We start from the raw sequence: 20,401 nt of genomic DNA, 5'->3' as shown, positions 1-20,401 counted from the left end.
CCCACACATTGCCAGATTTAATTAGTTTTAATATTAATCCTTTGAGACTGCTCACGGTTAAAATAACACTACATATTGTGCTTCCTATCTCCCAGCAGTTACTCTATTGTTGCTCACTTCCTCATTTATTCTGGGTCTTCTAGCGAAGTCTTCCATTTCTTCTTCTTTGTATGACCACATCAAAGGATCCTCACTGTAAACAAGGAACTTAAGCCTCAACATTTCAAGCAAAAATTCTAGGTAATCATGCTCAAACTATCTCAAGATACTTACAGTACAAAGGAATCTATAAAAAGGAGTGGGACCTTTTTGTTCATTAAGCTTACTACTTGGTTAGTTGCAACACCTTTTAAGCTGTTTGCACCTATAAATTGATCATATTTAGCTCAGTTGATTTGATATCTATGGTCCAATGAATCCTAATTGCAAATTGTAATACACAGCATATTCATCTAAGTTTAACAGGACCTTGACACTTCTTGCCGTTACACTCATATGTAGCATTTTATAGGGGTCAGCTCATGCTTGATCTGCAAAGAAACATTATTGTGTGTATTTCCCAAAGTACTTTTTAAATGGTTTATCATAACCCCCTCAAGAGTTCTCAACCTAGTCTGTTAATAGACTCCTATCTAAATCAGGCCATTCCCTAACTCAAATTCTTTAACATGGAAGACATAGAAACATGCCTTCTACAAACAAATTTAACAAAGGCAAAATCAACTAATTTTGATATAAATAAGATGCTACTTCCAAGACAGGCTCAAATTATTTGAAATAGATAAATGTGCAGGGGTAAACAGAATTTATATGAACATTTGTCAGTTTTAGGTAGTCACTCAACACATGAGATGTACCAGGCGAAAGTGAGTACTGCAGATGCTTGAGATTAGAATCAAGTGTGGTGCTGGAAAAGCACAGCAGGTCAAGCAGAATCCGAGGAGCAGGAAAATCGACATTTTGGGCAAAAGCCCTTCATCAGGAATGATGATGAAGGGCTTTTGCCCGAAACGCGATTTTCCTGCTCCTTGAATGCTGCCTGACCTGCTGTGCTCTTCCAGCACCACACTCTTGACATGAAATGTACCATCAGAAATGGGAGAAATGATATTGCATACAAAAAGAATGACAAAATCAACAAGGCCAACTACAGACTTACTACTGGCAGATAACAATAATTTCCAACAAAGCGAAACTATTCTTCTCCACTCAATGTTATCACTACCAAAACTTCCATCATCTCATCATGGGGAATTAGCAATGACCAGCAACTTAATGCGTCTAGTTCTATAAATACTGTAGGACTAATTCATTTCCTGATTCATCAAAGTCTGTCTTCCCTGTATAAAGAACAAATCAGGAGTGACAGTGAATAATCTCATTGCCTGGATAAATGCAATTCAAACAAGAATCCAGAAGCTCAGCACCATCCAGGACAAAGCAGCCTGCTTCAGGAGCAGGCCATCCATCACTTCAAGCATCCACTTTCTTCAACAGTACCAGCAGATGCACTGTAGCATCTTACCAAAGTTCCTCTAATAGCAACTTCAAAATTCACAAAATACCATCCAGAAGGACAACAGTAATAAACAAATGAGGACACCACCACAACAAATTCTTCTCCAAGTCATATGTCTTTCTGACTTGGTACTGTATTGTTGTTTCTTCATTATCACGGGGTAAACATTCTGGAATCTGAATCTAACAGCAGCAGAGTATACCTAGACCATGGATTCAAAGAGGCAGAATACCACGTCCTTCTCATGGACAATTAGGGATGGGCAACACATTCTGGCAATTATAATAATGCTCACATCCCAAAGATAAAAAGCTTTTCATCAGATTCATTATTATATATGGAAATAAAATATCAGAAATGAATAAGAATCATTTGTACAGTCCAGACATATCATGGTAATTGTTGGAAATAGATAACAACTGCTTTAAGGGTAAATTCATCACTAAACTGCAAAACCTAGGTCTTGGTTCCCCCTCTGTAGTCAGGATCGTCAACTTCCTAACCCATAGACCACTATCAGTAAGAATAGGCAACAACAGCTCCTCCACCATAATCCTCAAGACTGGTGCCCGAGAAGGCTGCATACTCAGCCCCCTACTATATGCCTTATGTACTCACAACTGTGTGGCCAAATTCCATTTATAAATTTGCTGAAGACACCACCATTATAGGTTGGATCTCCAGCAACGAGACAGAATACAGGAAAGAGATTGAGTGCTTAGAAGCATGGTATAAAGATAACATTTTCTCCATCAATGTAGCAAAACGAAGGAGCTGGTCGCTTACTTCAGGAAGTTGAGCGGAGGACATGCCCTTGCCTGCATCAGTGGTCTAAGTGGAGATGGTACAGCGTCAGGTTCCTGGGAGTGATCAGCATCAACAATCTGTCCTAGTGCACGCACATTGATGCGATGGTCAAGAAAGCACAACAATGTTTATACCTCCTCAGGAGACTAAGGAATTTCAGATGTCCACAAAGGACTCTTACCAATTTTTATAGATGCACCAGAGACACTATCCTTTCTGAGTGCAACACAACATTGTATGGCAACTGTTCTGCCCAAGACTAAAATAAATTACAGAAAGTTGTGAACACAGCCCAGTCCAACACACAAACCAGCCTCCCATCCATCTATACTTTCCACTGCCTCAGAAAAGCAATCAACATATTCAAAGATCCCTCCCACCCCAGTCATACTCTTTTCCACTCTCTCCCGTCAGGCAGAAGATATAAAAGTTTGAATACACATATGAACAGATTTAAAAACAGCGTCTTCCCCACTATTATCAGACTTTTGAGCGGTCCTTTCAAATGTTAATTCTGATCTCTCTTTCTGCACTTCCTCTACAGCTATACTCTGTATTCTGCACTCTGTTCTGCTATCTTGATGTACTTCGTATGGTGTGATTTGGCTATGGTATGGATAGCATGCAAAACAACACTTTTCACTGTAGCTTGGTACAGTGATTTATTGACAACAATAAATCAAACTCAGACTCAAAAATTGTTGCTTCTACGAGAAACCACGTCAGGACTAGAGGTGAAGGTGAGAGAGAGATATAAAGGGTGGAAAGTGAATGCTGAGTGAGGTTTGCAGAGATTAGCATTGGGACGATTACTGTTCCTGACTTGTGTCAAATACTTGGTTTAGGAAATGTGTTGATCAAATTTGCAATAGAGAAATTAAGTCATGAGAATAAGAATTGAAAAGGTTGGGCAAACCCTATTTATTGGCAAAGATCATCACATTGTTTAGCGTTACCAAGTGCATATTATTTCATATATTTAGGAAAATCAAACACATACTGAATGGTGTTGAAATAGCAAATGAAGAAACTAAGAGTGAAGAGACTGAACATTCAACATATCTAACCACAGCAACGCCACTATCAACAGAATACTGCAATTCATAACCAAAACTGTAGAATATAAGTTTGATAAATCATCAAATTCTATAGTGCGATGGTCGGACAACACTTTGATTACTATCCAGCTCTTGGCTGCCAAGAAACAATCAAATTGTTAAAGTTCTGCAGGCAGTGCAATATAGTGACCCAAGTTTCATCCTAATTGCAGAAGACTCAAGCTATTAGAAGAGACTTAAGAAACATAGCCTTTCAATCCAAATAGGAAGTGTCTCAAATGAATTCTTAAAAGAAGAAAACGAAATAGTTAAGGGAACACTCTAGGATTAAATATTAGTTGACAGTCCAAGATGGATCCAAAATTAGCTTAATGGTAAGAGACAGAGGGTAGTGGTACAGACCCATGTCACTGGAGTCCAGTTGCATACTACAGGGCTCAGTGCTGTTTGGATATATATAAACAGTAAAGATGAGAACATAACAGGGATGACAAATGGGTTTCTGGATGGCAAAAGGATGGGCCGGGTGCTTAACAATGGGTAAGAAGGTTTTAGGTTGCAGGATGATACGGATAGATTGGTCAGATAGGCAGAACAGCAACAGATATCATTTTGGATCCAGCTTGCCAAGTTACTTTGATCCCAAGTGTTTCAACGTTCTTTATAAGTCTCTAATGTGGGACCTTGTAAAAGGATTTGCTGAAATCCATTTACATTATATTGACTGCCCTAAATTCATCAATACACCTGGTCACTTTCTCAAAAAATTTAATGAAATTTATTAGGCATGATCTTCCTCTGATGACACGGCTGACCATCCCCGATTAAACCTTGCCTCTCCAAGGGAAGATTAATTCTCTCCTTCAGAATTTTCTACAATAGGTTCCCTACTATTGATGTGGGACTCACTAGTCTGTAATTCCCTGGTCTATCTCTATTGCCCTTCTTGAAAAGTAGAATCACATTAGCTCTCCTGCAGTCCTCTGAGGACAGTGGATGAAGAGGTTGCGGTGGTACGAGAGACTAAATTAAAAGGTTATTAGCTCAAATCCCACATGACAAATTTTGAAATTGATGTTTAATAAAAAATTAATTTGTGCACTAACATCAGACAATTGTCATAAATGCTACAAGTAAAAAGTCCAAATTAGCTCATGGATTACCTTTGGCAAAGAGAAGCTATTGTGGGTTACTCATGTCCATATAATACGATGACTTTTGCCGTCCTGAGGATAACTAGGGATAAGCAATATGCATTGCTAATGTTTCCAAAACTTAAGAACATAGATACAGCTACTGCTCCACAATTTAATACTCCTACTTCAAAACCTGCGATCTTAGCCATGGAAACTGTCAATTCTGAATATGTCCGAACAGATTTCACTAATTAGCTATTTCAGTGAAAACCTTTATCTCATCAGTATGGGTTAAATTCAAGCTCAACCTGCAGAAATGAAAAAGTTGTGCTAGCCATCGCACCACTTTGTCAGACTTCTTTTCATAGCACAAAGTTTCCACTAAAATTCGTCCTCCGCCCCCACTTAAGTAGAATTTGTCTATTCCCATTTGAAACTTTTCCCCATCAACTTACTGACGTACTGACATATACAATAGAAAATGATTTCATTTCCACAGCTGAATCATATCTAAATATGAAATATATGGGTGACCTACATTACATTGGTCCTAGTGTTAAACAATGCAAATCAATCTTATCTAGGAGTTAAGTTTCAAAACTCTAGCTCAACCTGAGGCCAACGTTATTCTGGCGAATTTACTTGACAACTTTCATGAAACACGAAGAGCTTCCACGGGAATCCAAAAGCATACGGTTTGTGGTCTTGCAGTTGACTAAAAACAATCCTACAGAATAGCTACACAATTGAAACAATACCAATTCTGAGAAAACATAAAAACAATTAACACCATCATCGCCCTCGCCTACCACTGTCAGGAGTACCATATTTATAAAGTACTTCTTATATGTACATGATTAAGTACTACATAAAACAGAAAGCTTGAGTAAAGATTTGATTTAATTAATTATGGCTCTTCCAGACAGGATTTGAACATGAAACCTACCTTTCTGATCGTACATAAAGACAAGTATAGGCTGATTTGGTCCAAAGGCACAAAAAGCCACCATGTGTTCATGAGGATGAAAGGCTACATCTCGGACAGCTGATGTATAATTAAGATCAGAATACATTGCCACTTGGTCCCCTAACAAAAGGAAGGAAAAGAAAGAAAAGTCTGGAATCATGGTTATTACTAACATTGATTGCAAGGAACAATTACTTGAACATAATCTTAGGTAACCTATAAAATTTATAAAACATGCAACTAGTAACTGAGACCCAAATGTGATCACATTAATCAAACAGGACTCAAAGGAGCATTGTTACAACTAATGTTAGAGAGAGTGCACTGTTGTGCTCCAGTCTTACTCCACTTGTCACAAAATAATTTTATATGCTTTAACCAGTTACTGGTATAGCCAATTATATATTTTATCAATTTGTGGTTTAGAATTTAAAAAGGGATCAACTGACCAAAAAGAAAGTGACCAAATATTTGTTAGTTCTTGAAGGAAAAAGGAATAAATATGAAACGTTCAAGATAACTTTCAGTCGGCATCTTGGTACAAGTAGGCAGGGGTCAATAAACACAAGCAGTTGTCACTGGGACCTATGCAGACATAGTACAAGAAATGTTGAGGGGAACTCTTTCTGAGACTTTTCAGGAGAAGAGCTGGCTTAATGTTTGATTTATTGAACAGGACCCTCAAAATAGTTTCTTCAGAATGGTGAAGGGTGAACTGAGTGGCTTCTCTAACTTAGCAGACTATATCATAACGTAACTGAATAATATCCAGAACAAAATCCATCTTCTGACAGCTGTAAAGCCAGACAAAAGTCCAAACAATTAAATTATGCATGTGACTTCCAAGAAATATCCTTTCAGTGAACACCTTTTAAAGAAGGTCTAGCTATCTCCTGAGCCTTTTAAAATGAACCACTGTCCTCAATCCTACAAACATAAATCTTCAAAAACAAAAGCACCTTCATAACAGAAAGATGAGGCAAATTAAATTTTAAATGCAATATTGTTTCTGAAAAATAGAATTAAAGTGACCAGATTTAAAATTTAAGAGTAAGCCATGCTGGATAATCCTGCAGAACAGACTGCACTAGGGTACTGTGGATCATGTTAATGAACTAATTTTCAAGTGACCTGGACTAATGATCCTGTGGTTAGTGTAAAATTCCCTGCTAGCAGCTGGTGAATATATAACTTCAATTAATTAAAATCTGGAAGAAATGGCAGCATCAACAATCGTGACCAGACCTGTCATAAAAACCCACCTGGTTCACTTTAGGAGAAGACATCTACCATCTTTTCCACGGAAATGGCCAAACCAGCCCTTTGGCTAGATTAAAGAAGTGGCTCACTGCCAATCTTTCAAGAGGAATAAGGTACGTGCAATAAACATGCCCCTTACTAGCAACATCGGCATTCTGCGAATGAGTAAACACACAGGTATGGACAGTAGGTTGCTCTCCTTTCAGGGAAATTGCAGCCAGTTTTAAAATGCAAGTTCAGTTAAACTAAACTGATCAGTAATAAAGAGTTGCTTCCAGTAATTTCACAATGAAACAGGAAAGCAGTGGTTTAGGGATAATGTCACAGACTAGTAAACCTGTAGCCCAAGCTAATGCTCTAAGGACATGGATTCAAATCCAACAACAGCAGTTGGTGGAATACAAAGCTAGAGTCAATGGTGGTGACCATGCTAATCTCCATTAACTGTTGAATAACTCTACCTGTTTCACTGAAGTCATTTACATGCCCCCAGACTCTCAGAAATGTGGTTGACTTATTGCAGCCCACAACTTTAAGCAAGCTGCTCAGTTCAAGAATACCTGGGGATGGGCAAAAATGCCAATCTTGTCCCATCTCATGGAAGAATTTTTAAAAATAGCCATTGAATTATTATTAAAAAATAACTAGTACTACTGCCCTTAAGGAAAGAAATGTTGCTTTAATGTGCTTTGGTCTCCACAACCACACCAACATGGCTGACTCTTAATATTCTCTGAAGTGACTTTGCTGGCTGTTCAGATGAATTGATCTACTAAAAAATGAATAAATTGAAAAACTGGATGGACCACTCAGCCACAATGCAAGAATCAAATTAAGGCATGACAAGGTCAAACCTAGCCCAGTAAATCATTGGGGACTGCTGCCCAAGCTCGGAATGTTTTCCCAGAGACCTGTCAACCCAATACTGCAAAGGAAGGCTGGGTACAATGGTGCACAGTCAAATGGAAATTTCACTGATTCTTGTAAAACATAATGCATGGCATGTAATACTGATCACCTTTTGTCTTAATCGAGTTGAAAATCATTTTTAGGAAGCACAGTATACCAAACACAGGATAACAAAACATCTCAATCAAAGTGAGGGAAAACTGTATGAAGAATTTGCAAGATAGGAACAGTCCATTGACACTGCAAGCCACCAATAATACTGCCAAATCCCATGGGTACACTAATTGAAAATGAGAAGAACTCGGATTAAAAACTGATCAATTACATCAAGTTTCTGAACAGGTTTATAAACCTTAGTCTATCCATTGTGAAGTTAACTGAAGTCCAGGTGTGGAATCTTCCTAAGTTAGGACTTTTCAATTTGTCCTTGGATGATCACTGCAGTTTTGTGACAAACAGAACATTAGTCCAGAAAGTTACATTTGTTCACATAAAGAGATTAAACAGCTCAATCACTGGAATACTGTTCTGGCAAATTGATACCTTAAGTATTACTCTCATAGCCTCTTAAACATTTGGCTGGTAATGTAGGATGGATGATCCAAGGCTCCCAGAAAAAGGAGCTTGTGGGCCATTGGGTATTACATGGAGTCTACCATCACAGATAGTAGGGTAGTGTGCTCCTCTGATATCTATTAACCTTTTCTTTATCTGCACACCGAAATGACATGTTCCTACTTCACTTTGCCAGCCTTTTTATGTATGTTTCTCTCCTTTCTGAAAATTAGGTGTTTTATTTATTTCATTATTGCCTCCTTGTACCATGCCTGACCTGCTGAACATTACCAGCAATTTGTTACATTTAACTAAAAGTGGAATGGCTATTATATTCACTGTACATCTGTGTCCCAGATATTATCCCTTATACAGCACAAACATCCCTATTGAAACTGATTCACTGTGAACAATGTCATAGAAGATATCTAACAATTTCCATTCTCAGTTTCAATTTCTCTGAATCAAGATTTTATCATGCCTCATGATCCAATTTCCCCAAATTCAAATAATCATTCAGTATGTTTATGATATAAAATTATCTATTTTTAGTTAATTGTTTTGTCTTATGATTGACAGCAACCTGCTACATACATAGAATATCACTTACAATATGTTGTCTTCTAAAAAGAGGAAATTTAAACCTTTTTTTTTCTACATAATATGCCATAATCAATAATTTTCAGTTCCAATGCTTTAATTTTAGAGGAGGCACGATGAAACCCAAAGTACAAGGTGACCAAAATCTTGAAGAAGTTAAAGAAATCCAGCCTAACAAGCCAAAGCATAATACTGAAAATGCTAGAAATCTGAAACTAAAACAGACGAATAGATTGCTGATGAAAGGTCACATATCTGAAATGTACACTGTTGTTTCTCCAAAGATGCTGTCTAATCTGCTGACTTTTCCAGCATTTTCCAGTTTGCATTCCAGCCACATATATCATTAAAGCTGTCCTGATATCTAGGGTTGTGTTTTCTTAAAGATTTCTGTTTTTGTATCTATTATTTCACACTATCAAAATCAAGATAAAAACCATCTAGTAAATCTTGCATCATTTACAACCTCCCCTTCTAAGGCATACATCATCTGGACTTGAAAACAAATTATTTCTCCTTCTTCCTCACTGAATGAAAATAAAAACCTTACTATTCAGCATTTCAGTGGGCGTATTGTGTTCAGTTTTTATCTGGAAAAAGATGTTCTGGCTAGGGGGAGAGTGCAATGAAGATTTACCAGACTGATTTCTGGGATGGTGGGACTAACATATGACAACAGAGTGGATCAGTTAGGACTATATTCACTGAACTTTAGAAGAATGAGGTGGACTTTCATGGAAACCTATTAAATTCCAACAGGAATAGACAGGATAAATGTAGGAAGGATGTTCCCAATGACAGGGGAGTTCATATCTCAAACAAAGGATGCGGAATAGGCTATTTAAGATTGAGATAAGGAGAAATGTCTTCACCTAGAGTGGTGAGCTTATAGAGTTCTCTGCCATAGAAAGCAGTTGAGACAAAACATTGAATAATTTCAAAAAACAGTTAGATGATGTTGGTCGAACTAAAGTGATGAAAGGGTATGGGGAGAAAGAGAGAACAGAGCACTGAGTTGGATGATCAACCATGATCATACTGAGTAGATTAGATTAGATTCCCTACAGTGTGGAAACATGCCCTTCTGCCCAATAAGTCCACACTGACCCTCTAAAGAGTAACCTAACCAGACTCATTCCCTTACATTTACCCCGACTAATGCACCTAATACTATGAGCAATTTAGCATCACCAACTCACCTGACCTGCACATCTTGTGGAACTTGGGAGGAAACTGGAGCACCTGGAGGAAAGCCACGCAGAGAACATGCAAACTCCACAGTGGCCCGAGGCCAGAATCGAAGCAGGGTCCCTGGCGCTGTGAAGCAGCAGTGCTAACCACTGAACCACCGTGCCGCTATAAATATAGCAAAGGAGGTATTAAGAGCCAAATGGCCTACTCTTTTCTGCGCCTATTTTGTATGCTTCTGTCTTTACCTTCACCACACGGGGTTCAGCAGTTCATGATAGCAGTTTACTAAATTTGAGGGTAACTAGGGATATGCAAAAAGTGCAGACCATTCTTAGTGATTCTGCATGAATGAACAAAATAAAAGGCATTGCTAGGATACAGTGCTCACTAGTTCTTCTCTCAAGGCATTCCAGAGTTTTGTGAAAGATTCTCCCAGATTCCATGGTACTGGAAAACTCCAACTTGGTAAAGATGAAGTGAACATTTGAAAATTTGTTCTTACATGCATTAAATATGTTATAAACCAAATCAGACATGCATAAAATTAACTCAAAAAGAGTAGATAACCCAATGGAATTTGGCAGGCTTTATAAAAGGTTTTGGTTTTAGAGCGACTAATTCTTTTTCATTGTGGTGGATTCTAAGATCTTTATTCAGTGCTTAGGGAAAGAACTGCAGGAATCTTATCTCAGTTCTAGGATCCAATGTAAATGCAGGTGCATGCAAGTGACCTATTGACTTAGTCAACTTTATGAAGATCTTATACTCTGCACACAGAATTTATTTTGTCATGTTATTTTGTAAATGACCCTTATCAAAGAGTTGGCAAAAGAGCCTTGGAATCAAACTTAAGATTAAACTCTCAAAAGAATGCCAATCATTGTTCTAAGGTGTTAAGAATTATGGGATGCAGACAGGAAACTATGGATGAGATCACAAGCAGATCAACCACAATCTTATTGCATGTGGAGAATGCTCAAAGAGCCGAATGGTCTAATCCTGCTCCCAAGACCTATATTCAACGAGATCTTGATCAATTGGGCCAATGTACTGAGGACTGCCAGATAGAGTTTAATTTAGACAAATGTGAGGTGTTGCTTTTTACACAGTTAATGAGGAATGTTGTCAAACAAAGACTTAGGCATTCAGGTACATAGTTCATTGAGAGTGGCATCACAGGTGGACATTGTCATAAAGATGATGTTTGGTACACTTGCCTTCATTGGTCAGTGCATCAAATATATGAATTGGGACATTATGTTGTGCCTTTAAAAGACATTAGTCACGAGAGTGTGGTGCTGGAAAAGCACAGCAGGTCAGGCAGCATCCGAAGCGCAGGAAAATCAACGTTTTGGGCAAAAGCCATGGCTTTTGCCTGAAACATCGATTCTCCTGCTCTTCGGATGCTGCCTGACTTGCTGTGCTTTTCCAGCACCACACTCTCGTCACTAATCTCCAGCATCTGCAGTCCTCACTTTCGCCAAGACATTAGCGAAGTCACTTTTGGAGTTCTGCATATAGTGTTCATTGCCCTGATATAGGAAGGATATTAGTAAATTGGAAAGGGTGCAGACAAGATTTACAAGGACATTACTGAGACTGGAGGCCTTGAGTTATAAGGAGAGGCTGGATATCCTAAGACGTTTTTTGCCTGAAGCATAGGAAGCTGAGGGGTGACCTTATAGAGGTTTATAACATCATGAAAGGCTGGGATAAGGAGAATAGTCAAGACCTGTTCCATGTTCTGAGGAAGAATCATCGGTCCCAAAACATTAACTCTGATTTCTCTTCACAGATGCTGCCACACCTGCTGAATCTTTCCAGCAACTTCTATTTTTGTTTCTATTCCCCAGGGTAGGGGAGTTCAAAACTTTTCACACAGAAGGTGGTGCATATACGGATCAAACTGCCAGAGAAAGTGGTAAAGGTGGGTACAATTACAACATTTGACTCTCAATGACAATCTTCATACCTCTCCCAATTGCTTATATTTTCCCCAATGTGTCCCTCAGTCCTTGTCCTTGCCACTACATATTCCCCTCTCCACCATTAATGCTCCATCCTATTTACCTTTGAATTACCTGCTCAATCCTTTACACAACCCTGCTGCCCTCTTCTTCACTATAATTCCCGTAACCTGCTATCACTTGATTTCACCATTAGGTAATGAAAGACCAGAGATCCCCATGTCCATAACTAATCATTCTGCTATCTACCACTGTCAAATTCTTTCTATAAAAGACAAATTGCTTTCAAAATACAATCATTTTTAAAACAAACAAACATGTATGTATATAGTGGAAAGAAAGAACTGTGAATCTGAAACAATAACAGAAATTGGTGGAGAAACTCAGCAAATGACGCAGTATCTATGGAGTCAAAGCACAGTTAACATTTTGTTAAGCCTCCACAGTTCGTTGTTTTATTTTAAGGTAATGTAATTAATGTCCATGATTTTAAATAATCCTCTTAATTCATAACCCTACCCTTACATACATAGACAGGCAGACTGACGAGGATAGTTAAGGGATAATTCATTAAAAAACTAAAAGAATTGTGACTGGCCAGATCACTTAAGCAGTTTTGAACGATGGTTATTGAAACTTCAAGCAAGCCTTGGATAGTACACTCTTTTCTGAAAGGTGGAACTGTTGAATTATGAAGACGCTGGTAAATGCAAACAGCTTCTGCAGACTGCTGGAGACTTTCACATGATACCCTACAGACAGAGGTTCTTTTCTCAGAACTTCCAATAATTTGATAACTGGAGGATAGCTTGAGAGTGACCAAAACTCCATCCAGCAGCTGTCATAGCTCCACATTACCTTTTGTCCAAACCAGTTCAATCTCTGGTTTCTTTCTTTCCTTTTCAAAATTCTCTTTGCTTGACCAGTGGACACTGAACGACCCTTGAATATAATCCAACACAAGTGCCAAAACATTTGCAGTATTCTTAGAACAATAACCAAACTGCAATTAACTTTCCAGAGCAGTTCCCATAAATAAATATCAATTTGTTTTTTTTTGGCTGTTTTTTCAAAGGCGAGCCACTGCTGAAAGTCCAAGATGATCTCTCAACTTCAGCTCACAGTTCCAAACCAAAAATGAGAACAATGAAGAAAAACAGTTATGGCCCACTAATAACCGCGTGATTGGTTCCTGGGCAAGTGACCATCAGTGGTGTATAAACAGAAGTCTGCAAACAGAAAGACCCAAATCTTTCTCTCTGTGTTAAGGAACAGAAAATCTCCTGCTCTCACTCACCATTCCCCTGCAAGCTGCTCTCTCTGCAAATTTCTTGTTGAAAGGTAAAGGGAATAACAACACCTTCTAAGGAAATGAAAGGGTAAGTTCTTATCCAGGGAATGTCTGAAACTCAATGTATCACAATTTTCTGCCATTAGCAAATGAATGCCAGTCTAGATTTCATGCTCAAGACCTAAATTGGAACTTAATCCACAACCTAATAAGTCAGAGTTGAGAGTGCTACCACTGAGGCATAGCTGATACTCAAGTACCTTGCTTCTCATTTGCAACTCTCTCAGTTTGTTTGACAAGTTTAATCAATTCCAAAATAAAATGATTGTAGTAATAGCTGAAACATACCTGTCTCTGAATTCCAAACATAACATATCCCATCTTCACTACCAGAAAAAAGAAACGTCCCACATGGTGTGAATGTGCTGTATAGCTGCTCACGGTAATTTGTAGCTCCTGTATACTTCTTTGCAGCCAATCTAGAAATGAAAGAGCATAGAAACTAGGAATCCAGAGAGTCTGGAAACAAAAAAAAATTTAAGGACCCCTAAAAGGCCAGTAATAAGCTAGATCTAATCAAAATTTCATAATACCATTTTATTCAGACTGTTTCTCCTTAGCTGCACCACTTTGAAAATAAACATTTTTAATTGTTCCCATAATGGTCTTGGTGAGTAGTCCCCTGTAGGGACAGGTTACTACTCATGAACAAAAAGGTTCAATGGGTGCTCGGTGATTTCCCAGCCTGCATGTTCAACTGTTGAACAGTCAGGCAGAGGGTTCATTTGGAATGAAAACTATTTTCAAAAATGGAGACAAATTAAAACAAGGTATTGCAGGTTGATCAAAGCAAAATATTGTAGATGCTGGAAATATGAAATAAAATATAAAATGCTTGAGAACCTCAGCAGGTCTGGCATCGTCTGTGAAGACAGATCAGCATTAGAGGTGGCCTTCTGATCCTGTCTGCTTCAACAAGATTATCTCTCATTCTTCTAAACTCCAGTGGTTATATAAACAAGAACAACTTTCTAATCTAGCTGTTCAAAGATGCCATTATACACTTCTGGAGTCGGTGGGACTTGAACTCAGTCCTCCTGGCATACTACCACTGCACCACAACAGTCTGTGGATAAAAGCGTAATCTGTTTTAGCTTTCTTTAGTAGATTAGTCCTTCATCCCATGCATGACTTGAATGGAACTTCTCTGAACTGCTTCTAAAGCAATTTGTTTTTTGAAATTCTCAGAATTAGAGTTCAGATACCGCAGAAGATTATGCAGCTGAAGGAGAATAGAAAGAAAGAAAAATGCAAGGTCATGGAGGGATTTGAAAACAAATATAAGAATTTTAATGTCAAAATGTTATTTGATTGGAAGGTAATGTAAGTCAGTCTTCATTTCAGTGTCCAGTCTTCGGGTGAGTCTTGAACTCACAACCATCGCACTCAGCAGCAAATCTATTACCAAATGAGCCATGTCAGACACAAATTTAATTATGTAGGGGTTTTAATAGACTGGGTGTTCTTTTAGTCCTAGATAATTACAAACCTCTGGAATACAGTATGACAACCCCGTGGTAGTTATTGACTACAGAGGTACCTTGATTATCCGAATACCAATTATCCGAAAATCGGATTATCCAAAGGAAATCTCGATGTCCCGATAGAAACATTACACCAAAGACGAGTTTCCAACAGTGATTGTGTCTTTTGTTTACAGTGATTAAACAGACACCGTCTCCAAATGACTGACCTCCTGCCCTCTCTCTCTCCCCACACTTTCCCTGGAGATCTACAGAGGGATGTACCCAAAACCCCTGTCCCCAGATAATCTCTCCAACATTGTCCTGTACAGGGCTAATGTGGAAACTGTCAAAAAGTTGCAGCAAAAAAGTGGTGTGGCTATGTGTGTGTGTGTGTGCTATTTAGAGACTTACCCCACAAAGGCAGTTGCAGCAGTCTTGTTGTTGGTGTACAGTCCGGCTGCCCTGGAGAAGGGGTTGGGGCAGATGGGGTTTGGGGGGGTGTTGGACGGGATTGGGAGGCAATGTTGGACTGGGTTTGGGGGCAGGGGGCGGTGTTGGACAGGGTTGGGGGGGTAGGTGGGGGCGGGGGCTCGTGCGCTATGCTGCTGCAGTCTCCTGAATGGGGAGCAGACTTTAAAAACTCCGAGCCCCAGAGGAAAGGCATTTAATCGATTAACCGAATAATTGATTAGCCGAACGGAATAGTGCCCACCCATCTTGTTCGGATAACCGAGGTTCCCCTGTATATGCATGACTCATACCATTCCTGAAGAAGGGCCTGTGCCCGAAACGTCGAATCTCCTGTTCCCTGGATGCTGCCTGACCTGCTGTGCTGTTCCAGCAATAAAGTTTCAACTTTGATCTCCAGCATCTGCAGACCTCACTTTCTCCTGACTCATACCACCCTCATCCAATGCCACCGCATCATCATCCGGCTGTGCAGGACTAAATCATCCAGTTTGGCTTTGGTTCCCATAGCCACACTATCCGCTCTGTTATTACCTTCGGATGTACTGCAGGCCCCTAAACCCTAACATTCATTTATCCACCTATATAAAAGGAGAAATATCAACAATTGTGGTGTTTTTGTAAAAGGACTGTTTTGTAAACGGAGAGCAACAGTCAGACATGTGCTACTTGGTGAACAGAAGAGATGCACATGATACAAGCAGGAATTTTGTCCAGCAGGTGGGAACAGCATATGGCATGTGAGCAGACAGTGCATGTGAAATGTGGGGATAGCATGTACTGGGGGACCAGGCTCTGCATATGGGGTTAGTGAGCAATGCGCATGGGTATGCAGAAGTGTCATGTATGGGGATTGGGCAATGCGCACTGGGAAGCATGTGCCACACACAGGGCAAGGTGTGGATAGTAGCCTTGGTAGCATGTTGTGTATATAAGGGCAGGGTAGCATGGGGCATGGGAAGAAAGTGATATATGGACAAAAGAAGTGCAGCATTTTGTTTTTTGTCTTGCTTCCAGTAACTGGTGATAATATCCTAACTTAGTCAAATACAAATTTACTAAAACTAAACCGAGAAATACTTATGGTTAGATGAAAATGTGGGTAGCGTATGTGCCATAAATGTAATGTCTGTTTGTGGGAGCTTGGGAGAATACTGTGACCCTGGACAAGCACATTTGCACCAGGTGCCTGCGGCCTGCCACTGAGCTAGAATGGAAAAGTAACAGCTGGTCACTTCGTACAAGAAGCAAGTTCAATTCCTGATAATTTTAGTATTCGATAATTGGTCAAACTGAATTTAGTGGAGAAAGTGAGGACTGCAGATGCTGGAGATCAGAGCTGAAAATGTGTTGCTGGAAAAGCGCAGCAGGTCAGGCAGCATCCAAGGAACAGGAGAATCGACATTTCGGGCATAAGCCTGAAGAAGGGCTTATGCCCGAAACGTCGATTCAAACTGAATTTAGTGCCATGGTGCATGGAATCATTTAAGTTGTAGGAGGGAGGGCAGTGGAAAGCGAAAAGGAATCTGACAGTTATGGGAGAAACATCGTGTTTTCTACAGTTAGAATGGAGTAAGGAATTCCAAAGGATTTACTGATTTCCTAGTTTCAGGATTAAAGTCATCTCCTCATACATGGAGATCCTTTGGAATAGGAATAGAAGGACCCAGTTCTCATGGACCACATAAGAATCAATAACATAAGTGGAACTAACAATCATACTTAGCTAAGGAATTAGATTTAATAACTTACACTCTTAGATCCATCACTCTTAGAGTGCTGTCTCTGGCATGGATAAGTAGACGTCTGCCATTTGGGTGAACTTCCAGATGATTTATAGGAACACCTTTTAGATCATTCTGCATTATGTTCTGAAAGGAATTTTGAATATTGTTTTCAATAAATTCTAAATGTCAAACCCTCATAATATTTTACATTAGTTGATTAGATGAAGGAAGTATACAAAATTTACACCACACTATAATCTGGTCATCTCACCTGTATAATGACACTAATGTTTACCAGATTTAGTGCTCTGTCCAATATGTGATTCAGGCAAACTAAGGGCAAATTAACTTATTAGCTGAGTCAGCAAAAGCCTCATCAGACCAAGTGCCAATTAGGTAAATAACTGCTATCCATTAAGCTTCAGTTCCATCCAGGAACTTCATTGCTGTAATCCTGATCTGAAAGGCCGGCAGCCTCACGGAGGTGAAGAGCATGGATAAAGGCCTAGGTGGGGCAAGAATAAAGACCCAGACAGTGCAACCATGAAGAGCTCCATTGATGAACAGGAAGTATTTTTCTTTAGGGGTGGTGGGAAAGGGTCTGAGCATGGGCTGGGATTTACGGGGAGACGGGGATCAGAGGCAAAAGCAGGGTTGGCTTTCAGTGGCCACCCCGCTGCACTCCGTAAATGGCAGATGGGGGCAAGTGGAAAAACTTTGGCCCGCATCTCGAAGGAAGATTGCCCTGGTTTCCCTGGTAGAAAGCAGCCACCTTTATTACCTGCCAACGCTGCTGATAATCAAACTATAGGTGGCCAAGGCCCTTATATGGCCATTAATCGATTGCTTAAAAGCCTTAATTTGCAGCAATTCAATGTGATTGCATGTAGATCTTACTGAGAAGTTAATTGCTGAGGGGTGGCGGGAAGCAGGTGAATATAGCTCTGGGGCAAACCTGCCAAATTATTTGTCTTTCCTGCCATCTTCCTTACTACTTCCAAAAGAGGGGAAAGTCATGCCTTTATCACCAAAGGGGTGAGACAGCAAGAGTTTTCACAGTAAGCTAAAATCAGAGGTTGTTGGGAGGACAAGCACAAGAGGAAATCCTCTCATGTACAAAGAATTTTCAGTATGCTCTATTAAGGACTGAAGAGCAAATTGGGGGCTGGAGAATGGGAGAATGGAGGAAGAAAAAGGTAGATCAGTAGTTAGCACTGCTGCCTCACAGCGCCAGGGACCCGGATTTGATTCCATCCTCGAACAACTGTTTGTGTGAAATTTGCACATTCTCCTGTGTCTGAATGGGCTGCCAGTGGGTGCTTCAGTTTCCTCCCACAATCCAAAGATGAGCAGGCTAGGTGGATTTGGCCATGCTAAATTGCCCATAGTGTCCAGGGATGTGCAGACTAAGTGGATTAGCCAATGGGAAACACAGGTTTACAGTGCTGGGGGGGAGGGGGCGTTCAAGGTGTGACTCAATGGGCCGAAAGGTCTGCTTCTGCACTGTAGGGATTGAGAAGAATTTGATGGAAATGAAAATTGTTTGCAGATGCAAAGGATTTAACAAAATGTTCAGAATTTATTCAACTTTCATCAAATAACTAACCGTTTATGACAATTGCTGATTATAATCTGTTGGTATATATTCTAAAACATTTTATAACACAATGCTTAGAATAGACCTATTTCAAAGGAAAGTTGTCAAATAACTCCTCAGGTTGGCAATTCCTTGACATTAAATGTGAAACAACTGGTGGACTATTGTGTAGGGTGTACCACTGTCGATCAGGAGCTGTGGTGGTTACTTAACACCAATGATCTTGTAAACAAAAATTACTTGCTTGCCAGGTATTATTTTCATTAGATTTCTACTGTGCAAATCATGAAATACATAAGTAATCACCATCTACCAACAAATTGATCATTGCTTTTCCATTGCAAAGTATTGATACACTTTGGTTTATTAAAATCAGAAGCCAAAACTCCAAGGCGTGAACTGCAGAACATTTGAGTTTTTTGAAACTGTACCTCAGCAATTGTCCACTGCTGAACCAAGCTTTCTGGTGAACTTTGATTTACAACAGTGCTCCAAAAAATAACCAGTCCTGAACTGTCACCAGAGAACATGCGTAGCCCTGTGTCAAACAAAACAAAAATTCTTATTTGGTTCAAAAACTACACATAATACTGCTCTTGCATTCTTTTTAACACTATTCTAATAAACTTAGACGACCAGTGAACAAATGATAAAATTATAGTAGAATATATAAAATTCATTTTCAAAGAATTATTTCCATATTTTTTGATTTTCTGTATTAAAAATAGGTGGGAAGGAAGATGGACAGGTTAGGTCAGGTCAAGAAGGTGGGGTAGAGGAGGAGGGCTGGACCTGGGACGAGATGGGGGAGCTGCAGAGATTTGAAAGCTGGTGAATTCTATGTTAAGACCATATGGTTGTAAGCTCCTGAGGCAGAAGATAAGGCCTTTTTCCTCCAGTTTGTGTGTGGCCTTATTTTGACGTTGGATGAGGTGTGGCCTAAACTGTCCAATTTCCTTCCCACATATTTGCTCCACCCTTCCCACTGACCAATCACAATTACTTGCTACCTGTATCAGCCTATCGCCACCCCACCTACCTCTTCCCCTACCTTGACCACTCACTTTCTATTTATTTCTTAGCACCCATCCCTCTCCCCAGTCCTGATGAAAGGTCCTGACCTGAAACAGCAACTCCCCCTGCTCCTCTATTGCTGTTTGACCTGCTGTGCTTTTTCCAGCTCCACACTTTATCGCCTCTTGACTTGTCCAGTATCTGCGATCCTCACTTTCTCCAAACTCCTTTTATAGCTTCCAAGCTTTGTCACAGTGTTGCTTGTATTGTCTACAACTTATTACTTCAGGTTCCTGGAACTTACATTACTTGTCACGATGATTCCCTTTTAAAGGCCAAACATTTTCTTGAATCAAACAGTACATTTGCAAACAAACTGAGTTGTGTTTTCTGAAAGGATAAGATTGCTCATTTTACCAGGCATTAATTAGCCTACCTCTTCATTGAAACATTCTGGATGAAACTATTTCTTTATAACTTTCTCTTCAAGTCCATCTTTTGCGACAGCATATTCTCGATCCCTGATTGTAAATTCATGTTTACAACTGCATAAATATGTTGCCATTTGAAATGTACAGAATTCTTTTCCAAATGGAGTTAATCTCCATGTTCCTATAACTTTTCTATAATAAATTTCTACGAACCATAAGATTAGATTAAGCTGAAATGCCATCCATGTCTTACAGCCCTAGATTTATCTGAACAAAAATTGTTTTCATAGTGGAACTAAATACCAGTTTAATCAATAGGGGTAAAATAATAATCAATTTTGACTTTATTAGTTCCTTCCACATGTAAAATGTGAATTA

At 39.4% G+C, this 20,401-nt stretch overlaps 1 protein-coding gene across 4 annotated transcripts in view; it reads right to left on the bottom strand.

The window, feature by feature from the left end:
• The window catches only part of ahi1 (Abelson helper integration site 1), a 259,803-nt gene that overhangs the window by 150,340 nt on the left and 89,062 nt on the right, over window positions 1-20,401 (bottom strand). For 3 of the 4 annotated variants that reach the window (XR_006311028.2, XM_043686138.2, XM_043686166.2), the window contains exons 14-17: window positions 19,010-19,116; window positions 17,007-17,125; window positions 13,609-13,739; window positions 5,467-5,607 (exon numbers count right to left, since the gene is read on the bottom strand). Coding sequence is in view for 3 of the 4 variants with exons in the window: in XM_043686138.2 (XP_043542073.2) it covers window positions 5,467-5,607; window positions 13,609-13,739; window positions 17,007-17,125; window positions 19,010-19,116 (498 nt within the window). In the remaining variant the exon portion in view is untranslated. The remainder of the gene's footprint in view (window positions 1-5,466; window positions 5,608-13,608; window positions 13,740-17,006; window positions 17,126-19,009; window positions 19,117-20,401) is intronic. The other variant, XM_087981977.1, reaches the window with a different exon arrangement.

Source organism: Chiloscyllium plagiosum, unplaced genomic scaffold, assembly GCF_037043375.1.
Source record: "Chiloscyllium plagiosum isolate Xiang-an unplaced genomic scaffold, Cpla_swu_hap1 HiC_scaffold_3, whole genome shotgun sequence".
NCBI lineage: Eukaryota > Metazoa > Chordata > Chondrichthyes > Orectolobiformes > Hemiscylliidae > Chiloscyllium > Chiloscyllium plagiosum.
This window is presented reverse-complemented; position numbering and strand designations above follow the sequence as displayed.